The sequence below is a fragment of the Archocentrus centrarchus genome, chromosome 11 (assembly GCF_007364275.1).
Source record: "Archocentrus centrarchus isolate MPI-CPG fArcCen1 chromosome 11, fArcCen1, whole genome shotgun sequence".
NCBI lineage: Eukaryota > Metazoa > Chordata > Actinopteri > Cichliformes > Cichlidae > Archocentrus > Archocentrus centrarchus.
In genome coordinates, this window is record NC_044356.1 from 9,685,545 (window position 1) to 9,711,956 (window position 26,412).

Genomic DNA, 26,412 nt, shown 5'->3' on the forward strand with positions numbered 1-26,412 from the left:
TTACCATCTTCTCCTTCAAGAAATGAAATTGAGGAAGTGGTCCTTAGTGAAATAAGAGAACATGCTCACAGCTTCATAGCACACAGCTCAGTGCAAATGACGTTACCCTCGTAGTTCACTGTACGGCTCTCACGGAGTCGACATTTGGCTCTAAATTGATGTGAAACTCCACCAAACAGCAGCAAGACATGTTGTATGTTGTGTATCAAACCACCGATGGTGATGCTGACGCCAGCTGATGGCAGCAAATATACTTTATAACTGTTTTCTCGCCGGTAACAGATAAAAAGGAGCCAGGCCCAGGGGAGGGGTTCATCAGGAGGTCCAGGCTTTGGCTCAGAGGGCCCGACCGGGCACAGCCCTCAGGTGGACCCACCACCCACCCAGAGTTATTATAGTTTTGTTAAGTTCAGTTAAGTTTCCTGAGTGAGTTTGCCTGAAAATGTTTAGTTTTTATTAGTTTCAGTGTTAGTCTTAATGTTTTTGATTATGATTGTATGAGGGGCATATACCATATTTAGAAAAAAATCAGGTGTTACAATAATAACCACAGAACTTTTTAAAAAAAGCAGACTCTCAGTCATCCAAAGTTCACAAAAACATTTCAGTTAGTTTGAATGTTTTTCAGAAGTCTAATTGTTATTTTTATTTCTGTGAACATCTAGTTTTAGTTTTTAGTGTAGTTTTTGTTTGCTATAACAGGCTGGAGGGGCCTCAGGGGTCCTGGACCGTGTGGATCAGTCACAGGCGGAGGCCTCGGTGGGCTGATCCCTGGTTGCTGAAACAGGATCGAACGTCTGTTGGTTAACTGCTATCGTCACTTCTAGCGTGACAGTCATAGTCAAACACTGATACTGTGATTTCCTGTAATTTCCTGACTTGCCATTTTCGATTTGAGACATTAGCCTGTTGAAATTCATGCATTACACGAGTAAGTATATACAGTAGTGTGCAGAGTTTAAAAGTAGTAACCAAGACAAAGTGATAGCATCTGTGTAGTGACCATAATCGAGCATTAAACAACTAAAACATTGACTATTGAGCCAAATATAAAAAAAAATAATAATAAAAACAACATAAACCCGAGGAGTCGGCAGAGACTAAAAACAGAGAAAAAAGGTTGTGAAATACAGACTCCAAATATATTTTAGAGCTGCTCTGTAACTGCTGCATGTGTAAATAAACCGCTGTTTACTAGAAGTTCTTCAAAGTCAACTGTTTTAATGAATCTAACAAAAAGAACAATAAACAAAAATGGCTGAAAAACAAAGCAAAACACAGATTTATAACTAATTCTAAGTTGGTGCTTTTCAAAACTCTTCAATACCTGCAGGTAAGTTCTCACGCCTGATTTGTCGTCACGTCTCCTGCACCGATCCTACACGTTAAGCTCCGCCCCCTCTTCGAAAGCATGCATGCGTACACGGTACTGGCCATACATCTGCACATACGTCTTTAAAAATACTGGCCTGACCTTGCTGACCTCCCGTGCCCGTTTGGAGGGTTTCAATCTCTCACCATCGACCCACTGAGGTCCCACTGAGGACAAACCTCCTCCCTCGCTTATTCAGCGCCCCTGATACTGACAGACCCTTCAGGTCACACAACACTCACTTCCTCCCACGCCTCCTCCGCCTCCTGGCTCCATCGATGCCGAACAAACACAAACCGCACAGATGAAACAACATATTTCCTGCTGATGGCAAGTGGCCTACACAAGCAGTGCGGAAACGATCAAAACAAAGAGCAGAGTTTATGAATGAACAAGCAGCGCTCCGTGAGGCAGGGCTCCTGTGTTTTTTTAAGAGGCCCTACAGGGGAAACTTGTTTGCTGACATGAGAAGGGTCCACCGATTCCTATAAAACACCCATAGTCGGGAGTTATCCAGCTCTCAGCTCCATTATTCAGCATCCTGCTGACTGACCGGTGAGGCCTGTAAACTAAGAGCAAACAGTCACAAGGATTCATGAGTAACTTTTAGACCTGCAGTGTTGTGTGGCTACGTGATAAACCGGACGAGGGTCAGGGATCATTAATAGAAAGCATTCAAAGCTGCCAAGAAGCTGAAAACGTTGTGAAATCTATACGTTTCTTTGACTGCACGGCTTTTGATTAAATTCAACATTTTGCCATTTTTGTTTCATTATTTTCATTCAGAGTTTTTGTACGACCGTTCGTGTTGAGCAACGTTGGCTGTGTTGATAGACCAGTGCAGAGGTTGTTCTGGGAGAGCATAATGCAGGTAAGCACGTCAAAGTCAGGCAATCATTAAGTCATTGTTTTTGAAAGCTACAGGGTCACGCTCACTAGGGGTGTGTGTGTGTGTGTGTGTTGAAAACATGCAGAGCGGGCAGATTGTGGAGTGCAGCTTTTCTGAGAATTACTCGAAACAACGTGAGTGACTGAAGTTGTTTGTCACAGGAAACCAAAGACAACACTCAATGATATGAAATCATGTCCGACATCGACTGCCGGCATGATTTCCAGCCAGCAGCAGGCATGAAAGGATGTCGCAATTTTATAACAACTGTTTAATTTTCTATTAGCACCACAGGAGGAAAATCCTTTCTTGGAAACCATCCGAGCAAACACATCCAGTGTGTGTTCAAGCAGTTGCTTAAACTTGTAGGTAGCTAATCTGGTATGTGTTCCTCCTCATAGCTCTACAGATCTATTAATGCGCTTGATGTGCAAGTAAAAAAAAAAAAAAAAAAAAAAAAAAGGTACAGACGACACAGACATCCAGCTGGAAGTGTTGAAGCCTCTGCCTATTCTGTTGTCCTCTACAGCTACCCTGAACAGTGCTGAGGGCCTATCACAACCTGTGTGAAAGGGCCCATTAAAGTTGCCTCATGGGTCATGGCGTGGGCAAACAGTGATGTCACCATTTATGCTAGCGCTGAGGTCATGGGTGCTCACTGCAGTATTCTCCTGAACAATAGGTGTCGCCACTCAAATAAAAAAAAACTACAGATTGGCACCAATATAGAAGCAGGCAGTAACATGCGGGCGAGGTTACAAAAATTCAGGTGTATGAGCAGCCAAAAAGGAGTGGTGTGCCATACTGCAACATTTGTTATCGATCCGATACCAAATAATTACAGGGCCAGTATCGCCAGATTACTGATACCAATACCAATATTTTTTAATAATTATGAAGAATTTTCATGAAGTTTATGTGTTTTGTGATTTTTTTTTCCCCTTTAGATCATTAATTAGTTAAAACCCAGGATAGAATTGGGCAAAGTTTATAGATAAATAGAAAAAAGTTTATCAAAATAAAAGTTTTTGTTCTGAAACATTAGAACAGTAACAAAACAATTTTCCCCATACATTGTGATGTCTGGATTTTTTTTTTCTTAAATGAGTGCAAGTGTACAAAATGATGACTCAACAAACTAAAACTTTTTCCAGGTAGTGTTCAGAAAGTATAATACAAAAGTGTAATAAAGAATATCCATTCATTCATTAATTTTCTGGATTTTTTTTCTTAAACAAGATGTACAAAATTATCCCTCCACAACATTTTAAGATATTTAAAGCAAATTCCTTTTTTTTCTGCTCTGTGCTGTGACAGGAGCGGCACTTAAACAGTCAGCTCGCAACTTTGATGAAACTGCAGCACTGCATACAGGAGAGAAACTGAAGCTAAAGTACCTATCTCATTACACTGGTATTGATCAATATAAATACCAACACTGGTATCGATATTAGGATCGATCCGCCCACCACTACCAAAAAGACACCAAAGCGCAGTGCGCGCGTGTGACGTCACTTTTGGCAGGTGCCGCTGTCCACAAGGGACAACAGCGGCCGGTATAATGGGCCCTTTAGAGTGATTTCATTTGTCAGTTTTTCCCCACACTCCCTCTGGGCCCGCACAGCTGGATGTTAACCTGTGAGGAAAGCTGGCTGCTAGCACTGGTAACTTTAGCCACGTGCAGCAAACTACTTTAAAATCGGGGGCAAAAAGCCAAACATTTCAGCGACTTTAAAGATTTACTGATCAAAAATTATGATGAACAGATGTTAAACGGCTCTTAAATACAAATGCGATATTTGAGATTTCTCACATTATTGGGGAATTTCTCAAACAGATAATCAGTTAACCAACAGGAAATGAGTCATAATCTATTTTGGTAATTATGTTACTGGTTAAATTATTCAGAAAGTCATACAAAACAAAGTGCTTCCCAAATATGATGATTTTCCCATTTTAAGGTTTGTAACTTTGTAAAATGATTATGTTTGGAGTTTTGGACAATTTGTTTTCCTTTATTTTGTAACAATTTACTCGATCGGTCTTAAGTAAAAGCAGACACAGTTTCAGTCCCATCGTGTCCGCAGTGCTGTATCAACAAACAAACAGCAGAAAATCCTTCGATGCACGCCACAAAAAGCTCGTTGCAATTTTCTCTAATCATTTCAAATTGCTTGTTGTGATGCTAAATGCACAGCCTTCTTGCCTTCTTATGAGCGTCTTCGCTCTCCACAGAACAAAAAAAAATGTTAGGGGTGGGATGACAGAAAGGAGGCCCAGAGAGGCGAGGGGGTGGATAATCTCTACTGGAGGTTTTTCAGAAAGCGAGCGGACCTGTCAGCTGACAGGGTTTAATGTGCTGTGTAAGGGGGTCACTTCGGAGTTTGTCGCCTGTAAGCAAAGCAACAGCTTCTGCTCCCACGAGGCCCGTCTGTTAGTCATTCCCCTGCCTGATGCATGTGACTCCTGAGAAGCAGAAGCCCACAGCTGCGCTCCGATTGGCTGATGTGCTGCAGCGATTATGATGGCAGACGACCCACGCAGCAGAGAAACAGCAAGTGTCAGTGTTGATAAATACAGCCCACGGCCTGACCTTAAGGAAACCGCACACTCAACCTCTGCCTTCTCACCCATCTGCCCACCTGTCGCCTCCTCCACCACAACATCTGGTTTGCACAGCAGCACAGGGCCTGTCATTTCCAGTCAAGGACAAAGTCTAACGAATGCTGTGCGGAAACTTAACTGTACCGACGATGATCTTAAATTCAGCATGTGTGTAATCGTTGAAGAAAATGAATGTCTGAGCTGTACGTAAAGATGCTGGAATTGAATTACTTATGTAGTGAGGTATTATAGTGCTGCAGCAAACTGCTTCCATTAATACTAATGGCAGAGTAGCAGTGTTCATAAACATATAAAAGGCAAATGAGACGCAGCAGCTCTCCAAGCAGCCTCATGAATCAATGCATGATCTGAGTGCAGCCTGACTGGAAGAATGATGACAAGGTGAGGAGCTTGTTTTGAAGCCAGCCGTGTGCCTGAACAGACCTGCGTGCCCGTCACTCTCAGGGCAGGAGGGGAAACAGCATCTCTCCCCACACCTTCAGCCATTATTGTGCATCCAAGTCCACCTGTTTCTCTGCACAACCTCACTGCTTCACTCTCAGGCAGGAAGCTCAGGGTTGAGTCTACAGGGACGTTGGAGCCGTCTCTTCTTTTCCCCTACAACCTCCCCTGACAGCATGGGGGAGGGGGGGCTGTGGTTTCTGCAACATGGCCACAATCCTCGACACAACGCCCTTTAAGTTTCAAACACCGAGGTGTGAGGACACACTAACTTGCTAAAGATACCTCCTTCCTGGTGGAGCCTTCCTCCACCTCCGTTTCTGCTGAGCTGCCCTAACATTGAGACATTGATCCTTATTGTGTTTGACTAGCGAATATGGTGCCATGGATTTTAAATAGTTTCTATTTAAAATGCCCAAATTTTTGAGCTACCAAGTGATCCTGGAGCCAGCTGAAGATAAGCTAGCCATTTTATTTTATTTTGTTAGTTAGGGATGTGCGGGAATAACCAAATAAAACACTTAAATGCTAGCTAGAGCCAGAAATACTAGTCTGTTGAACTCATTATTTATATTTTCCAAGATGTTATGGAGCCGCTCGCCAGTAGCCAGGGCTGCAGCTTCAGCAGACGGCAGCACGCCTCTCTGTAAAACCAGCAAGCTCGAAAGTGAGGCGAGTAATGCTGCCGTGAACCCACGCAATTCTGCAGGATTTCCATCTAGCAGATGAAGGTTTATGTGCTATATAACTACTACACCAAAGAGACTTAAACCTGCAACCTTTTTAATGGCCAGTAAGGGGGTGAACACCTCTCGTCATCTGGCTGCATAGCAAGAATGGAAAATGTCCCCCAGCTCGCCTAATCTGTGACCCCAGCAAACACTTTCCTGATCACTTTATAGGCTCAGCCGCTGTTTTTTTATTTTTCAGTGATATTATTTATGAGTGAAGTATGTAAAGTATGGTCTATATTAGAGTCAGGGCATAATCACTGGCTAACAACAATGCTGAAAATCCTCAGTTCAAACCTTCATAACAAGACTTCATAAATCTGTATCTATGGCACGGGCTCGCCGACAGTGCCCTCAACTCCTAATGTAAGCCAGTCGGCCATTGTGTGTGTGTGTGTGTGTGTGTGTGTGTGTGTGGTGCTGCAAAGCGCCACATTAAAACCAACTGTGATTATGAAAAGCTCTCAAATGGCTCTTAAACAAACATGATATTATGTTGCATTTTTACTTTTTTTTTTTTAGTCCTGACCATTTTCTTACATTTAGATTTTTTTTCCCCCTCCATGTACCATTTAATCAAACATAAATGCTGCACCCCGGTGCAAACATGTCACAAAATGCCTATTTCCTGCTGAGCTAAATGTGGATACGGACAACTCTGGAAAATATTTCTCCCAGAAATATCTGAAGTTCACGTGTGAAAACAGCTCTAAGGAGGTGTTATTTTCACTCCCGACTCTCCTGTTATCCTGCTCTCGTCACGCTTTGCAGACCTGATATTGTTAACTTACCCTGTTTTTTTACTATTTGATGGGTTTTTTAGCAGTTTTCCTGACCCCCTTCCCTCCCTCCTCGTCCGTAGGAGGTTCCAGCAGTCGGACACAAGAACAGCACCTGCAGAGCGAGACTCATGCTGCTCTGTTTCCCTGGCAACCCCTACATTGGGCTTTGCTTGTGCAAACCATTAAGCAATGCCAGCTCTGCATACACACACACACACACACACACACACACACACACAGCTGCACACACACACACACACACACACACACACACACACACACACACACACACACACACACACACAGAAGAGCGCCCCCACACAGCCACCCTTTTAAGGGTTTCCGGATGGCAGACTTCTTTTTTTAATTTGAGCAGTTTTCCCAAAGCTTTTATTTTTTTTTTTCCTTTTTACTTTAAATCCAGCAGCCTGACTCGCGTCACATTTTCCCCACAATCATAAAAACGGACCCCCTGGGAGGCAGCAGCCCCCGTCTAACAGAGGCAGGTTTTGTTGGGGCATTTCTCTGCAGATGACATACATCCTCAGAGTCTATAGGAGCTCTCCGCCTCCTCTCTGTGTCATGAGCACATCTCCAAATAATGTGACACGCAGCCCCGGCACCAGTTTCTTCCACTATTCTGGGCCCCTGTGCTGACGCGAGCAGAGGCAAATCCTCCCGGCCCCCACCCTGTTTTTTTTCCCCTCATCATTCCCGCTCCGACGCCAACGCTCACCTTTCTGGGTTGCCAACATCAATGCTGCTCAACCAAGTTTCCAGGAAGTGGCTCGGCAGGCCGCGAGAGCTCACCTGCGGAGGGGAAAGAGTGCGTGTGTGCGCACTCTCGCACCAAGCGAGTCTGAGAAGGTCAGCGTTCGTTAGCTCCAATTTAACTTGGCTTGCCTGAGCCCTTCACTAATGCTTCACTTTGAAAAGTTTAAGCAAAATAATTTGACTGATTGGACAGAAGTTCCTGATACAGACCCAAGATGAAGACCGGTACGCGTGCACGCGCAAGGCTGCAAACACTCGGGTCACCTGCCCTCAGGGGGTCCCTGCGTAAACAGCAGAGCAGGCGGTGGCAGATCTGATGACGTCTTAGCTGTGACGAGGAAAAGAAAAGACTTTGGCAGACAGATAATAAGTGATGCTTTGATCATTTTGTCTCACAGGAGAACACATGTGTGCCTCTGCAGAGTAACACTCGCAGCTCAGATGAGAAGGTGCACGACTTAACAAATGAAGAAACACACATGCAAGGCCTTCTCTGCACAGGGAGGGGGGTGGCGTTAGCTACAGTATTAGTCACCAAGGTTTGGTAAACAGGCAGGAGTTTGACAGACATTCAAACTGAGAGTGTGCAGACAGCAAATGGGTTTAGCTGAGGTGGGAGGAAGAAAGGCTGAAGTGGGACTGAGAAGTAAAAATCAGCATACCGAGGCACAACCACGAAACTGTAACAGCACCCTTCAGAAACAGGCCTGCAAGTTACAGCTTATAACGAGTTACACCGCCAGCTAGCTTTTCTTATTAAAGTCACACTTTTTAATGTCATGTGACTGTAAGCCGAACATCTGAGTTTTAATCACCTGCTGCATTTTATGCTCTTTTTATAGAAGCCAGAAAATAATCTGGAGACAAATCAATAACGAAAATAGGCCAAACTAGGCGACCTCTGAAGTTTAATAATTAAAGAGATTTATCAAGATTCAACATTAGGCCCGCTGGTCTAACAAGGAGGAAAATATCAGCTGTTAACAAAAGATTCAGAGAAGGTAAAATCTTTGAGCACTGTGACATATCAATAAAAATTTATCTGGTAATTATTGTTTTCTCAAATAACTGATGTCTAATCATTCGTCAATAAAAGATGAAATTGTGGGGAAAAACTAAAACAACAAAAGAAAAAAACAATAACAACTCGACCTAGTGCAGTCTCTTTGTTTAAGCTCCTCCCCTTTAAGCCAACTTTCTTCTCATTGGTTGCCCTTCTCAAGCAGGTTTAAAGTGGGCGGGGCTTCTGTGCCTGTGATGACCCTATTAAATCATATCCCCCCTGAAATCAAACAGAGCCAAGGGTAGAAACAGCCGTTCTTAAAGCTGAGCGGTCTGAAACCAGAGCTTTAGCCTCATTATTTGCCCCTTTGCTGACCTCATCTGAAACTCTGGCCATGTTTAATATAAGCTTACACCACTGCAACAGTATATATGGCAGAAAATAAGAGAAACCATAATAGGTTTTTGAGTTTGAGTTAAACATCATAATGCCAGGAGAACAAAAGCATAACAAGATGAAAAGAGTCTCTCTGTTATGTGTCCCGTTCAAAATGAACCTCAGATTAATCCGATCCAGTTTGAATCTGCTTAAATAATTACACAGACATTAAAAAGACATCTTCATTTAGTAATTAATCTGTAAATTTGTTTTTCTTTTGTGTTAACGGGCAGTTTGTGTCGACACGAATCCCTGAAAAACATGTCAAAATAATTATAAAATCAACAAATTACATAAACAAGTCGTAACAACTTAACTGACAAATTGGTTTCCTCAAAAACAGATGTTACCAGGTGTTGAGGAGGTTTGCCACAAGCGTAATTACCCCGAGGGGGGGAACCGCCCTCCACTTAGCCCCTGGTGATTAAAACCACCGTGCCATCTGTGGGATCCATCTCACATTAGGCTTCATAGAAAATGAAGAAAAGGGCAAAAGTCTCTGGTCTCCAATAGCCATCATTTTCCATCATCAAAAATTCATTTTGCACAGCATCTGAACTCTGAGCCTGCCTGTCATTAAAGCCCGCGCGCTGAGAAAAGAGACTAAAATATCAGCTTTTATTCCTTCATTTAAAACACGGAATAGACATTAACCCACATTTCAGGATGGCAAAGGGAGCAGCTGCCTTCCTCTTCTCACCATATTCAGTTTCATTCACACAATATACAGCCATAAAAATTCCTCCCCGACGGGTCCCTCCCTGCCCCGGCTCCGCTAAAGCGAAAGCTTCTCTGAGGTTACCACCGAGTTAAACAGGCATCCCTGAACTAGTCGCGGCCTGTCTGTTGTAGTTACTGTTGCTAAAACCCGGTTTATTCCTGCCTCTGGGAGAGAAGTTCCCTTTGTGTGAGTCGCACACTGTAATTTGAAGGGACTGTACGGAAACACTGGTTTGGCTGCCTAAGCATGACACAACACGTAAAAATCCATTTTCTCAGGCCAGGACGTTAACCCTTCCCTCAGCACCGCTCAGCGGTTACAAACAAACCTTACAGGAGGTCGTGCTCTTCGTCGCGAGGTGATGATTATATTGGAAGGCCTCGTTTGAACTTCTCCCCACACAGATTATATTTTTACAAAAAATAAATAAAAATACTGTCACCCTGAAACTAATAAAACCCAAACTGAAAAGAGCAAAACCGCTTTGTGAATGAACCGAAACCAAACCGGAGTGAAAATAAAACCTCAAAATGAAATAAGAAAGAAAACTAATGGAAACTTAAAAGCTGTGACATCTCTGGTATTTCCCCAAAATGTGCTTTTTTTTTTTTTTTCCCCTATTGTGAAACTACTGATTACAAACACTCTGAAACTGAAGGTGTGACACGGCTGGAAGAGGCCCCTGTGAGACAGGCCATCTAAAGACAGGCCAGAGAGACGTGAGGCCTCCAGATCTGAAGAAGTGAAGCCAATGCACAAGTGCTTAAAACCTGCCTTCTCTTAATGGTGATCAGGGGGGGTGGTGATGGGGGGGCATAAACACTTCTGGTCCTATGGGGAAATATGGAGAAAAGAGCCCCCAGACTCTTCTCAGTAACTGCAAAGACGGCGTCAGAGTAGAAGCTCTTTAACACAAAGAAAACAAAAGCCAGTCGGGCCAGCTCGCCAACTTTAACACCCCCCCCCCGTCACTTTGTGTTCGTGCTGAGTCACCTGCGCACACATTGCTGTATTTGCTGATCTGTCCCAGTGTCCTCTCCTGTGGTCTTAAGCACCTAAGTGTGCACTCACAAACCTACAGTGTGTCCAGGAAACTCCACGTACCTCACATTTAACATGCACTCGATTCAACCTGCTGAAGTGACCGTCAGAGCCCAGGATTCAAAGCCCGAGCAAATTTTCACTCCTTTCTTTGAGCGTGAGGGACGTCACAGCATCACAAACTACTTTTTTTGATTTGAGGAAGGAAGCGAGCAGCAGGGGAGAATTTCAGGATGCCACCATTACAAACAAGTCAGTCTGTGAAGTTTCTTCCCTCCCAGATATCCCACCGTATTATTGAATTATTAGGAATTACAGCAACTCAGCCAGAGCAGCAAGTTACAGAGCGGGTCTGCTGATGGTTCATGGTGTGTAAGAGTCACCGATGCTCTGCTGACTCAGTGACTGTGTTCCCCCCCCAGCTAAGTGTGTTTTAATGCCGTGAGGCGCTGAGCGGATTGTGTGCAGTGTTTTTTAGAAGCTTAAGCAGCCAAAAATTAAGCAAACCTTTGAAGGTGTGAGAGAAAAGTTGCTGTAATGACCAGAGCTGCAGATGTAGCTGATAAGTGCCTCTCTTTACCATAATTTCATGCCAGAATTATTTTTAAATTCAGCCCCAAAAAAAGCAGTTATGCAGGCTTGATAATTTACATTCAGTTGTGTATCTGCAGGAGACCCTGACCTTGGTCTGACTCTGTGATTGAGAGATTGGGAAGGAAGCAGGTCAAAGCCAAAGCCCAAGGCCAGAGCAGAGAGCTGACAAAGAGGCGTCGCAAAACACTTTAGCAGAAGGTCAGTCCCGATAAAAACAAAAGGCAGCCAGAGAAGCTCGACTTCTGCTGCAGCTCTCAAGCAACAAACAACTCCGTTCCCGTGCTCAGCGTCGGCCTCGCGTAGATTAGCGTGCAACTTAGATTCAGAGGGGTAGCTGCTGTGGCTGATCCTGGACGTGGATGTTTAACCACAGTCGGGGCTGAGGTCAGAGAAGCGGTTGATCATTAACAGGAAACTGATGTCAGTTTCTTGCAAATTACTGCAGCAGTGAAAACCACCACGAGCTTAAAGACAAATCAAACCCAGAATTTGGCTTGTAAAGATAATTTTGCACCTGCTTAAAGCGTAATAAAATCCCCCCCCATCCTCACAAATTACACATTAATCAGCCAACGGGTTAAAGTAATAAGATACAGAAGCTTTATTTATATCTGTGTCAGCGCACTGAGGGATGGGAAACTCTGTCTCCCTGCATCAGCTTTACAGGGTAAACATTTTCCACCTTGTTAAATGTGCCCCCCTTTCACTGCGGTTGTTCGCCATTAATCACACAGCGTGATGCCCGCTAAAGCTAAAACCAGACCTGTTGGGCTTCGGTGCGAGGAGCTTTTTTTGTTTTTTGTTTTTTTTTGTTATATAATAAGACGAGAGGAATGCAGAGTCAGTTCAATAAATACTCGAGCTGCTAACAAGTCCGGGCATTTTCAGGGGCGTTCTCAGAAATGGGAGCGAAAACCCAAGAAACCACACAGACAGATGATAAACAGCACAGGTAACAGGTAACCAGGTGAACCTCTTTATCTGGGGCTGCACGCCATTTTTACCTCATATTGAGACCAATTTTGATTGGCTCTAGTCGTCAAAGGCCGACACCTTTATATGAACACACCTCTAAAGTCTGGCTTTTATTGAATGGCGGTAAAGAAAGGGTCTCCTGCAGGTCAACATGTTAGGGGAAATTAGAAGACACCACAAATCACTACGCACATTTTTGTGGTGCAAACTACCACAAATAAAAGAATATGCAGCTACATTTAGGACCGGGAAACTTCTGTTGACTGGCTGAAATGCAGAAGGTTTTTTCCTGTTTTGGTCACTTATTCGTGAGTCTTACAAGAAACCTGCGACCCAGGAAGACGCGTTTATGAACTCAGGCAAAACAGTGGCTAAAAGAACAGTTAAACAGTTATTTTAAGGTCAGTGGGATTTAAGAGAAGAATGCACCAAAGTAAGAAAACTATTGCAGAATGAAACCCACCTTAGTTATGGTCACTGTATTTGCTCAGTGGGGGGGCTGGGTAAACAGCATTTATCTCAACATTAACATGTTTGGTTTGTTGGGATCTGGTCGCCATTTTTACAGGTTTAAACATGTTTGAAACTTGCAGTGAAATACAAAAAAAAAAAAAAGCGTTTTAAATTAGAAACTGTGATTCTTACACGTGTGGTGTGTTGTCAACATAACTGCATAAAGGCTTTGACCTCTGACCTCTCCTTCAAGGTCAACAGAATAACCTGAAGGTCAACGTGATAATCATGCTGCTTAGAGATATTTAAAACTATGTTTCTTACTCCCATTGCTAAGTACTGACAACAACATAAATCCAAATATGTCATATTTGACCTTTGACCTCACCTTTACATTTCATACCTGCCTGTCTTTCAAGCTGACCCTAAAATACATTTTATGTTTAAGGAAAGTCTTAATGAAGAAAAAGAGAACGAGCTGCAGGTAGAAATATATAACGAGCTCATGTTATTCATGCCCAGTTATTTACAAGCTAACTGAACATTTAAACAAAGTTTACGAAACAATGAAATGAATGCTACACGTACTAAATCCATATAAATAAAAAAATAATTAAAATCAAAATTACACTCAAATTTATGTCAAATATGTTTTGTTTGTTTGTTTTTTTTGTGTTTTTTTACAAACTTCTTGGAGATTTTAATTTAAAATGAACAAAGAAAACTAAATTAATATATACAAAATATAATACTATTCCCTTTAAAGTGAATGCCGCTCAGAGAGTGAGCAGAGCGCTTCTTGTTCAAGTATTTTGTTGAGTTTAAGAACATCATCCACATACGGTGCAATTTAAATACTCTGAGTATTATTTTTATTGAGGTGCGTGTCACTGAACCTGCTTATGTAGACTAACGAGCAGCCTGGACAGCAAGGCCTTTTTTCATGAATCATCTTCAGGCCTAAACTGACCCTGTGGAGCCAAAGCATCAGGGAGCCTATCACAGCTGCCGCAGGGCGAAAGGCAGGGTACACCTGTACAGGTTTCCATCCTGTCGCAGGGCTAACACAGAGACAGAAAACCACTCACATTCACATCTACAGCTAAAAATATTTATATCAACAAATCCTAATTTAGTTAAAGAAAGCAGTGTTTTTGGTGGTAACTGTGAGTTGCAGACATTTTAAGGCTTTTTGAGGACCCATAAACATAAAGACACACTGAACACTGGCAGAAAGATTAAAAAAAAAAAAACATTTCTCAGTCAGTGGGTTTAACACAAGGCCAAACTTTGTCCAAACATCCTATTTTAGCTGCACAGCACAGCTGACGCTCAGGTGGAGCTGTTTGCTTTATCACATTTAAAAACACAATACTTTCACGTGCAGCACAGGAGACACACCTACTTTATATTTAAAGTTAAGTAAACTGCACTGACATATTTACTGAAATACGCTTGAGCATGTCGTGGTAAAGCAAAAAGCTAAAATAACTGTAAAGGCACATTTTTATTGTCATATCTCAACTTGTACATTTTATATCTATTCTCTGTGTTGTTACATGCAGAGTTTCCCACTTTTTTGTGCTACTTTCATATAGTAGATATTTATTACTTACTAGATATGATTACAAAGCCTCAGAAAAATTCACATTCAAATTCACAAGGTATTAGTAATTTATATGTTATTGATCATTTTGAGACTTTATATTAAAAAGTTGTTTCTGGTGGTTTAAAAAAAAAAAAAAAAAAGCAACAAATTTATTAAGAAATGCAAAATAAAAGTTAATTGTTTTGAAGCACACCACGCAGTGTCTATGCAATAACTTTATATGTGTATCTAAATCTGAGGATTACTAAAGTGAGGACAACCTGCTTATCAGTGTGTAATTAAACTAATGTAACCAAATGTAACTAAAATGTAACTAAAGGTTGGAGCCATAAGTCTGCTTTTAAGGCCACGCTGATTTCTCGCTGCCTCCGTCTGTTTACGCGAGGACAAAAATATCAGGAAGATTTTCCTCGTCGCTGTGATGCTGTTGCGGTCCTCGACCTCCCTCCGTGTTGATGTCATTGCACGGGATCAAAAGGACATTTGCGGCTGCTCTTCTTTACCAGGTCTGGAAAAACAGACCACCGAGGATGAAGCGGCCGACGCCAGCATCCACACTGAGGCGGGGCCACGTAGCAGGATACCAGCTATATTTTTTTGTTGGTTTTTTTTTTAACCTGAAGCATCAGAAACCTCTCTCAGGCATCTGTATCCTCCTACAGTTCACTGCACCCCTATTCAGCTCTGGCAGACCAGTTAGTGCAGGTTGATGTTAGCTCGTGGACGTGAATCCAGCACATTTAAACTCACTTTTAATCACTGAGGATAAACTCACAGCGGATGAATTAATGTTGAAGCACATGCTTACTTTACTTTAAACAAACCTAAGTACACCAACTGTTATTTGTATTTCTACTGGTGCGCATACATGTGTGCGTGTGTGTGTGTGTGTGTGTGTGTGTGTGTGTGCTCCTCAGAAGAGGAAACCGCTACAGCAGAGCTGCTGTGAGAGCAGCTGTTTGACAAAAGTAAACAAAGGCTGAGGAGGAGGAGGAGGATAGGAGTTCCTAACTTCCTGCAATGTTACCCGCAACCTGCGTCACAAGATCATTCCTGTGCACACAAACACATGATCCATAGACTGAACAAAGTCTGATGCAACCCTGACTGTAAAAATTATTAAAATGTTAATATTTGGTTTGGAAGTTAAGCTTCTTTAATCAATCTTCCAGCCTTCCCACGAGGGTAAATGATTCACTAATCACCAGGGACCAGGGTTTTCCTCCTTTATGTCTCACAGGAGAAAAATGCAGCCTGAAACAGACTCCTGCTACTCTGTGTGCGACGGTTTGTTATGGCTGAGATAAAAATACAGTCAGCGAGCGCTCTCCCGGAGCGGTCCAAAGATTCATCAGAAACAAAACAAACTCCCGGTTCCTTCCTTCCAACCGTTTGTTTGGATCTGTTCAGTCCTGCAGTTAAACACCGAGCGGCCGGTTTATCCGTCGCTCCTGTTCTTCCAAGTATTTCTTAATAATAAACTGTACGCCCTGCTGTTAAGATTTTTATCTTTCTGCAAACTTCTGGACTTAAAATGTGTTTTTATTTTATAGAAATGAAGCTTCAGCGGCCTCATTAACATCAGTTTGTTTGTTATTTTTATGCACTTTAACTTCCTGACAATCCTTAATCCTGAAAGGCCGGTCTGACGCGTGAGCTGAACTCTTAGCAACAGCAACAACAAACACTGGTAACAATAAGTGCATAGGAATCATGAAAAAGTGTCATTTTTTTTTTTTTTTTGTCATTTAAAGTTTAAAATATGCCACAGATTTTATATAAAAGAAGGATGTAGCCACTGTGCCGTCACTCATTTGTTTCTGGACTCATTCTGATGCCTGAAAGTTAGCACGTTAGGGGCTTTTTGGACTGCTAAGTTATCACATAGTTAAAATAAAGATGGATGTAGTTTCCTGGTCAGCAAAATTAAGCCCGTGCAGAAGAGGCTTAAATGTGCATTCCATCTGAAGGCCACCAGATGGCGATAGCTGTGGCTCCAAAAAGACTTGCGGTCCCGTAGAAGCCAATGGGAAAGGCTTTCTTTCTTGACCTCTGTGAACACAAAGCTGCTGAATTTATGGACTGTCACTCATTTTGGGTCATACTGGGAAAAAAAACTGAAACCTATTTTGTAAATTTTGGGTCATATCGTGTTTCAAAATGGAGGATTAGCCGTGGTATTTTCCACGGTTTCACGCTCAGAGCCGCCTCATCTAGTCACATCCTGTTTCCTGCAATCAAGATGGCGACGGCAGAAACGTTCATCTCGAGGTTTCATAACAGGAGAAACCAACAGGTGATGTCACGTTACACCCACGCTGTCTCCAAGTTATCGACTAATTCTGAGGTTCATCTTTAAGCTTTACGGTGGCACGGCGCAGACACAGATACCTGCTCATCGGTGCCAAGCAAAAGATCAGTTAACAAAACGGTCACCCACCAAAAGCACAAACTTCATGGACGAATGTATCACACAGCGAGACGTATTATCAGCCAGATAATTTCACAGGAAACTCCACAGAAGGCACCAAACATGCTCAAGAGCTCCAGTTCAGCAATTAGCAGAAATGAGGCCTGGAAGAAAGCGGCTGACTGCACTCAAAGTGGCCCCAACAGGTGAATTATTAATAACCTGTTATTATAGATGTTACAAAGGGGGAAATTATATGTTGAAAACAGGTTGATTTTTGTACTATGCTGTAAAAATGGTTATTTCTGCTATAGAGTTGGACAATTTAACCTGGGAGTCAGTGTTGATTGCCCAGTGGCCACTAAAGGAACTGCAGCTTTTCACACATCATTTATTTGGACGTTGCTGATTGACACCGTTCGAGATTTGGGGGCTGAGCAGATTAGCAGACTAATTAGTTGACCAAACTCTGATTTATTAAACTTTTTACACAGTAATGAGCTTTTTAAATGTGCAGAGTTGCTTCTGTGAAATGAATTTATTTGGTTTTGGGACTATTCAAACATGAATAAATTCTAACCAGTATTTGTATTTATTTTGTGAGATTAATAGAAAAACACGCATGGATGTAATTACCTCTGCCAAGGAGTGTGTGTGAGTGTGTGTGTGTTGTGGCTGAGTTACTCAAAAAGTTATGGAGGGATTTAAACAGAGATTGGCCCAACATGAGAGCGATTAACTTCAGTCTACCTGGATCTCAATGTGGATCCTTCTCCCCTGTGAGAAAAAAGGCTGCGTTGGAAATTTTCCATCACAGCTTCGCGAAGACAAATCGAAATTTTAAGAAAGGACATCGAGTTCTGATGCTCTTAAAACGAAAACTGGCACAAACTCATCTGGACGAAGGGACTCGTGCAGAGTTTTCAGCCTCGGTGGATGTTTGTAGTCTCGGGCCGCTCTTGTTTCCTTTTCAAATAAATCCTCAAGTTTAATCTTTTTAGTTTTTAACCTCAAGATAACAGACAGGACTAAAAGGAAAACATGCACTTATGCAACAGATATGATGAATGGGCTCCACTTTTAGAACACTTCTGCCTCAGCAGCACTTAAAGTAGTTTACATTTCTCAGTTATTCATTGACTCACACACACACACACAAACACGCTGACACCCACATTTGGCAGGAAATCTGCTATGAAAGCAACCTGGCAGTTTGGGTTCTTGCACAAGGACATGCGGAGGAGCCGGGGATCAAACCACGATTAAACTCAGATTAGTGGACAACAAACAGGCGCTCAATGCACCTGCTCTCACATGAGATAAGGAAAAAATATACATATTTACTATGTTAATTAATGAAGCTTAAAACCCATATTTGCTTTTCTCTTTCCACTAAAAGCTTTGCCGTGGGGCTCACATTTCTGTAAACTTTAAAACAATAAAAACTGACTTAAGAAAACAGAAATAATGTAAAATAGTCACTGAAATCATTTCTTCTTCATTTCCTAAAAGTATAATGTGTGTCAAGTCAGATTTCAGGTGGCTGGAGGGAAGCCTCAAAGGCAGAGAGGACCTGCAAAAATAATTAGATTCCACCTCTTTGCTTGATGAATTACTGCAGTGTTAACGTGCAAAGGAAACTCTGTGTTAAAGACTCTTCCAGCTTCTAGCGGCGAGTTTTTAAAGCTCGTCTTGGGCGCCGAGCGTCATCATGTGACAGCTTCAGGGCAGTCCTAAAGAGACTTCTTTGAGTTTCCAGAAAAATTAATTCTCCACAGCAGAGTTCGAGCATGTGACTGCACGCCACGCAATTAGCACTTCCTGTCTGATAAAGAAAACGCCTGGAGAGAGAGAGAGAGAGAGAGAGAGAGAGCCCTGAGAGATGATGCACTGTCTCAACAAGTCATCGAGCGATGAGGAAGTGATCTGAGTACTCCCCACAACATGTTCAGAGATGCCATCAGGAAATAAGTCAACACTTCACTGATGCTGCGCTGTATTAAAAGGAGAGAAATTCGACTCTTCGCTCAGTTTAAGGTTTGATTTTAACACAAGAGAACAAAAATAGGGCCAGATTTTTTCCTCCCACTGTGCAGTTGTTTCTATACTTCTTTTCACATCAAAATATCAAAATAATTCACCTCCTACTGCACAAAAATGAGCAAAGCAGCCACAGAAAACCCCTGAACTACCAACAGTTCACCATTTCCATTTAAGTAGTGACCTTTGGCCTTTTCTAATGCGCCGTTTATTACAGCAGACTGCAATAAGACACTATCTCAGGTTATGGTCTCATTACAGAACATCCAGAAATCTCACAGGCTTCACTAAAGTGGGGTCATTTTAGGAGGTTTTTTTTACAGGATCATGGTTCCTACCACCTAACGCGTTGGTTAGGTTGCTACTATGCTGCTCCTCTATGTGAGTTTCTTTGTCAAAAAAAGGTCTTGTCTCATGGACAGATGTACTCCACAATCACCATCTTGGACTGCAGCTGGTGGCCGTTAGCTCGAGGGCAGCTCGTCCCACAACCTGCAGCAGGTGGAGAGAAGGTTCACGCTACGCTAGGCTGAGCTAACCAAAGCCACAGAGCAGAGCGGGGACTCCTGTCACCAGCTGCAGTCCAAGATGATGGAGTCGGGATTCAGGCTGAAATATCTGCTGAGAAAAAAAAAACTTAAATGTTTGCAGCACGAGTACAAAAGCTACAAAGATACAACAAACAAAATCAATATCAGCCATCAGGTGAATTATTATTTTAAACACCTGCATCGACCCAGATTTCTACAATCGGTGCATCTTTCACACAAAGAACCACAAACCAACTTTTAACAAACAATACAAAGACACAAAAATCAAGTTCAGACACACAAAATGTCTTCAGGGAAACATCACATGCCCCCGCACAAATAGAAGATTCCCAGTTTAATCGTTTCTAATCTGATCTGAGATCAGCTTCACTGACAGATGACGGCTCTCTGACAACCACAGCAGAGTGTTTCACTGAGTTACCGATAAAGGTCAGAGGTCAGCCATAGTTTCACATTAAACTGAAAACATGCAGGGCAGCTTTCCAAGAACGGATCTGGACGGGATGAGCTGGGAAATGACTGGAGCCTGAAGTGGATCTGGGCCATATCCGGCCTGAATCCGTGATCCTGATCCGTTTGGATCCTCCTGCTGTGCAGGTGGACTCGGATACAGTTTGCTGAGCCGTTGTGGAGCTGACGATCCCGTCAGGCAGATCCGGCGAAGCACCAAAATCACCGATTTAGGCAATTATCAGCAGAAGATATGTTAAGATTCACACTCTGGATTTAGCTCCTCTGACGCTCTAACAGCGACTTTATGAAGGAGGAAATGAATCGGAGTGTCAGGTGGTTCAGGTGCAGCAGGAGGGGAGGAGTCAGAGAGACACTCAGAGTTTTCTAGATAAAGTTAGCACTCTTCCTGGAACTAAAAACTCGAGTTTCCTTCATTTCAGGCTTAACAAACTCAGAGTTTTTAGCTGAACCTGCTTCCTGGAACAGGAACAGGTACCATATAGCGGTACGTGTGGATGAGGAGCTGGACCCGGGAGTGGTTTCACTGTGACACGAATGGCTTTACTGAAATTGAAATTTAATTAAGTCAAACATCACTTTCACCTATATATGTCAGCATCTCCCCACAAGACTCATGGCAAAACACTCAGCTCAGGTGAGTGAGGGAAAGGTCACAGCTTCTGTGGGGTTTGTGGGCTTCACATTCTCATGAAATAAACAGATCTGAGTCATAAAAAGTAAGAAATTTGTGTTTGGTTGATTATTTCTTTGCTGTATCAATGCTTCTTGGCAATAATCTTATACTGTTAGAAGTCCTGTTTATTTCCCCTTAAATGGAGCCACATTTGCAGGAAAATGCATTGATGGGTTGAGCAGCAGAGTTGAGTATGTGGGTTGTGCCCATGAAAAACTTGCCAAATCTTCTCTGCCAATGCCAAACAGCTTATTGACTGCTGCGTGGTGTCATTTATTGGTCTGGATGATTACTGGTTGAAGAATGAGATGCCATCCTGCAGCAGTGAGTGACCAAGCTGGTGACCAGCATGAGGAGGAGGTGCTGGGCTGTTGTGGCTGTGAATGGTTCTTCCACATGCTGCTGAGGCCCCTGTTTGTTACATGGATCAATTGTTAAATTGCCGATACGTTTTGTTTCTTCAGACTTCTCCTTTCCTGTCAAGTTTATGTGTGCAAAATCATCAGATTCAGGCGGATTTTTGCCTGAAGTGTGAACGTACAACTTCAAGCAGACAAAAAATAACTGCAGACACACACACACACACACACACACACACACACACACCCTTCAAACATTTTTCCTCCTTTAAAAAATAAATAAAATAAAATTCTGGCTTCCATTCAAAAGCTTCTAAACGCTCCCCTGAAATCAAGATCAACTGTGCCAATCAAATTTCTGCTAATCATCCTCTGAAACTCTGCAGCTGCAGCACCAACAACATTTAAACAGACTCCAACATCATTTGGACGCCATTTTTATCGTCCCCTGTCGGGCAAAGTAATGAACTGCTGTAAAGCTCGATTATTTGTGCTGTTTGTCCAAATTCAGAATCAGAAATACTTCATTGATCCCAGAGGGGAATTTCAGTTTTTCCAGCTGCAACTAATTATCAGCTCCAACAACTGAAATAAGCTCAGTTGGAAGAAAAAAAAAATGCACAAAGGAAGTGTTTATATGCTAAACAGAGGGACTCTGGCTGGCTGCTCGTGGACAAATCTGCTGAGGACTGACTGCTGGGGAATGGCAGTGATGCACAGTTTCACACCCAGCATGTAACGCTGCACATTTGTCGATCTGTGAACTGCAAACGTCTGTTGACACGCGATTCTGTCAATTCTCAACATAACAAGAAATCCTTCGAGCCAATTGGTGCTCTGCGGGAGGACGCTTTGACTTCAGCGTGTCTCTGTCGGGCCTTTAATCTTCATCTTTGTTATATTCATGCACTCGGTGAATATCTGCGCATTCACAAGCACCAGATAGCATTCGTAACGCACACCGTTGTGTAACACCGCTGTGTAAGAGGCGACAGCTGCTGGAGGACCACATGAGAGCCACTGAGGGAGATCAAAAGCAAACACTGGCTCGCTCTGTGTTAATACCGCATTCAGAGAGACAAACAAAAGCCACAATTCTCTGTTTACATTAATGAACACACAACACAAAGATGTGAAAGCAGAACTGTGTCACATCATAATTAAAAAAAACAAAACAATAATAAATGGGGACACAAGTTTAACATTGTGGAGCGTTTTGTGACAGGATGCATGTCGGGAGCGCCGGGACACCTCAGGTGAGCAACCAACTCAACCAGAGATGAAATAAGCAGGACCTCTGCCCACGGGTCGAGGAGAGAGGAGGCGGCTCAGAAGAAAACAGCCCAATCAAGGACCAGAGCAGACACACACACACACACACACACACACACACACACACACACACACACACGGCCTAATCGCATCGTTATGGCTTATGTTTAATTTCACTGAATCTGTGCGTGTAGTTTGTTTTTCATCCATCAAACTGGAACATAAAAATCATTTAAGAGGCCGAACTAACTTTGCACATCAGCCTCTTTTTAAACGTTTTGTGTGTCCAGCCTTGCGTACAGTGAGTTTTTGCTGGTGTACCCACAACCACAACACACACTGAAAACTCGGTACTCAGACAGACTTGTTGGGAAGTCCCAAATTTTTCCCAAATTTAATTATTTCTTCTCAGATGATCATAGCCAATCATAAACAACCAAGCAGTACCACACACACACACACACACACACACACACACTGACAATGACAGTTGATATGTTTAATATTTTTAAATGAATAATTAATTTACACTGCGACATCTCTCACCAGCACACAGGCCGACCCTACGACAGCGGTTTCCTGTGTACCTCAGATTTCCTGAATCAAGCAGTTTTGTGGCCTGAACGAAACCAAAACGTGACAAAAAACTCAAAACATTTTTGTTGTGCGTCTGAAAATACTCATTTTAATATTCGCTTTACCAAGCACAGTTTCGTGGGGAAACATCCTGCTTTATCCACCACAACCTCGACTTAAACGGTTTAATATCCACAAAACCAGCACAAAACCACATGAGCTGTCAGCACATTTACTTTGCAGAAGATCTCAAATTTTAGATAAATTAAACTCCCACATGGCGGCTGCATTAGCCTGGAAACTAGCAACAAAGCACAGTGATGTTTGTGTCCAGGATGACGACAACAGCCGCAAAATACAGGACACAAAACCCATCTAATGAAAACAGCCGACACTCCTGGATGAGCGCAGGGAGAAACAGCACAACTGAACCCAAACACTGGAGAGCTATTCCAACACTACACTCAGGATTTTTCATTTTTTTCCAATAACCATAAATAATGTTATTACAGTCACAACCAGCTAAGCTGCATTTCCTCCTATCCAGGAAATAAAGATGCTATTTTCAACTGTCACACATCTTAAAGAAAGAAATATGACTACGCAGAGACTCAGAGTTCTTCCTCTTTAAATTTCCCTCCAAACCAACACGTCCACCAGCTGATCGGAGGAGAAGTTTCCAGAAAATATTTCAGGAAACTTCACAGCAGGACAGGCGCCAACTCACCTTTTAAATTCTTGGGGTTGTTCTGCTTGGTGCGCGGCATCTTTCCGCCTCAGTTCACAGGTGCATTTTGGGGGAAAGTGGCTGTTAACCTTGAGGTGAGATGACTCCTGAGCCGCAGTCTTGGTACATCTACGGGGGGGGGGGAAGAAAAAAAAACAAACATGTTCATATACTGTGAATATGTCAAGTCTGCAGAGGCTAAACATGAGCTCCACAGATCAATGAGGCACTGTGCAGCCTCTCCTGCTCCCACTTGGCAGCTGTCTGGGAGTCCGGGACAGAGCGGCTGATTGAGCGTGCTCCTCAAACAGGTGCCCGGGTCGGACTTTTCATTTCAGGCCACCTCCTCTCTGCGCTGCTGCGAAACGACGTGCAGCGCTGTGCGGCGCAGCTCGGCCCGCCGTCTGCTGTCAGAGGGAGGAGGCGTGAAGATGTTCTCTCCATATCAATAGAACCTCTGCAGCTGCTGCTATCTCAGAGCAGCTCTGATCTCAAAGCTGATACAGAAATGATACAGAGTTATTGCTCATCACTCTGACAAATGTCAGCGCGGGTGCCAAATGATGCAAACCGTAAGCCCCCCCTCTGTGCGTGTGACAAAGTGTCAGAAATCTTCCTGTTGATGTTCAATCAGGTGGGCACCCCCCTTCAATTGTTTCCACGCTGATATCCATCGATGACCTTTCACTAAATTAAAGATACGAAGCTTATTAAAGCTGTCATGCAAAATTTCAGCTGAGACAAAAAAGGTGGGCATTCAAGTTAAATGTTACACAGATGTCGAACCCACAGAGCTACCTGATAAGCACAAACAACCGCAGAGCAAAAGCTCCCCTCTGCACCGACAGGAAATCACTAAATCATGAATAAAACCTCTCATTTAATGACACTGTTTTAGCTTTCTTTTGCCCTTGCATCATCTCCACCACCATGTCCCCAAAACACCCCCCTACCCCTGCAGGAGACGTGCACGTTGCAGTGAGCAGCAGTGCTTCAGGAATCAAGCCTTTTGTTCCCCCCTTCCTCACCAATATTACATAACACTTACTACAACTGGATGATGATGATGATGATTTGTCTCCATACAGTTGGTACATGTGGCGCTAGAGCAATGACATCATCTCACGGTACTCACACTCGCTGCAGCAGGTTGCACAAAAACATATGCAAGCCCGGCTTCAAGTCGCACGACAGACGCATGAAGGGGCTTCTCGCCGGGTGGTGTTTGAGCACAGGGGTCGAAGGCGCGGACGAGCTGGTGGAGGAGGAGGAAGAGGAGGAGAGAGACGTTTCTTCTGTCTGACAGTCCGTCTGCCAGCCAGCCTGACTGCTAGTCTGTGTTTGTGCGCGCACAGATATGCGAGGAAACACCCTGATACTGACACGGGAGAGAGGTAAAAACATATAGGTGCAACAAACAACGCTGCGTCCTGAGCAGGTGACTAAAGAGTGACGATTTCACACCTGAGACGCGAGCACGGGCATTATGTAAAAGCAGCCCTGAGTGGCTCTCAGTGTGTTAATCACAAGACTGATAAACACAAGATTCAGATGCAGAGCGGGCTGCAGAGGAGGTGTGCGCCGGGTTCATGTGGTGCAGTCATGAGAAGCACAAGCAGAGCGAAATAAAGAGACATTATTGGCATTTAACTGCATGCAATGAAGTCAGCAAAAACAATGCGTGGGAATAGCGTATTTTGTGCCTGTTGCAACACGTGAACGCCCTGTAAGTGAGGGAGGAGCCAGGGAAAACCCCTCGCTGTCGCCGCACCAGCGCTCGAATGGGACACTTCCCCTTATCCAACAAAACGCAGCCAGAATCCAGTTCAGCCTTTCACACACGCATTTATCACAGCAACACCGGACACACAAACACACTCAGGGGCGGCAGGTGTAGCTGCTCGGCTTACCTCCAAGTGCAAAAGAGCAGCAACAACGGGCGCTGCGCAGAGAAAGAGGCGACCCAGAGCGCAAGTTATGAGCTCCTGTTTTTTTTTTTTTTTTTTGGCTGCAGGGGGTCCAAAAACAACAATGCGCAAAAAATACACAAACAAACGCCCACCTCTCCCCTCAGCAAGAGACCCCCCCTCCCCCTCCCCTCAAAGTTCGCGACGGGCTAAAACCGGGCTAGACTCACACGGCTGTAAAAGCATGTCCGACTCTCTCCGGCTGCAGCAGCCGAGCTCGACCTTTACCAGCCGCAAACACACGCAGGAAAACAAAGCAAGCGCACGGGATGCGTTCATACTCACAGGTGCGGGTTTGGCTAGTGTCAGGGTTGTAACACACCTTTTAGAGTAAGAAGGGGCTCCGCTGTGTTTTCTCCCTTCACCTTCTCTCTCACTTTCTATTGCAGGAAACAGACAGGCCTACTGACGTCAGCGGGGGTCCCGTCTCCGCCTCCCAGCCACGGGGTGTCCTCCCCGGCCAGCGGGGGGCTCCCGACGGACGCGCCACCACAGCATGCCCGACGCCTCCTCGTCCCCGCGTCTCACCCCTGCGTCGATGCCCATTCGCTGAGCTGCACCTCCTCCTCCTCGTGCGGTAACGCTCGCTCGTTGTCGGCAGGTGAGGCGCCGCATTTCTTGTCGCTTGTAGTGAGCCCCCCTGCCGGATCCCCACTCAGCCTCTCCTCTGCACATAGCTCAGGACTGACGGTTTTCCCGGAGGTTCCTTGTTGTCAGGTCACGTTGTGCCCCTCCGCCACTACCGACCGGGCTTCCCCATGCACAAATCCAGCTGCATGTACTTGAGCAGAGGGACTTCGTGCACCAGGACCGCTTCCCGTGGCGGTAAACAAAGGAGAGCGATAAACCGCGGTCTGCACTGGTGCCAAGCAGCCTCTGAAATACCACACAGTTCAAAATGGCTCACAGAGAAGG

At 43.8% G+C, this 26,412-nt stretch overlaps 1 protein-coding gene across 2 annotated transcripts in view; it reads right to left on the minus strand.

Annotated features, from left to right (window-relative positions):
• hivep1 (HIVEP zinc finger 1) overlaps nt 1-25,818 on the minus strand; it is a 63,673-nt gene extending 37,855 nt beyond the window's left edge. The window contains exons 1-2 of one of the 2 annotated variants that reach the window (XM_030740555.1): nt 25,783-25,818; nt 23,531-23,659 (exon numbers count right to left, since the gene is read on the minus strand). In XM_030740555.1, the coding sequence (XP_030596415.1) occupies nt 23,531-23,570 (40 nt within the window). In that variant the 5' untranslated portion in view covers nt 23,571-23,659; nt 25,783-25,818. Of the gene's footprint in view, nt 1-23,530; nt 23,660-24,578; nt 24,733-25,782 lie in introns of those variants that run through there. The other variant, XM_030740554.1, reaches the window with a different exon arrangement.
• Nucleotides 25,819-26,412: the final 594 nt, after the last annotated feature.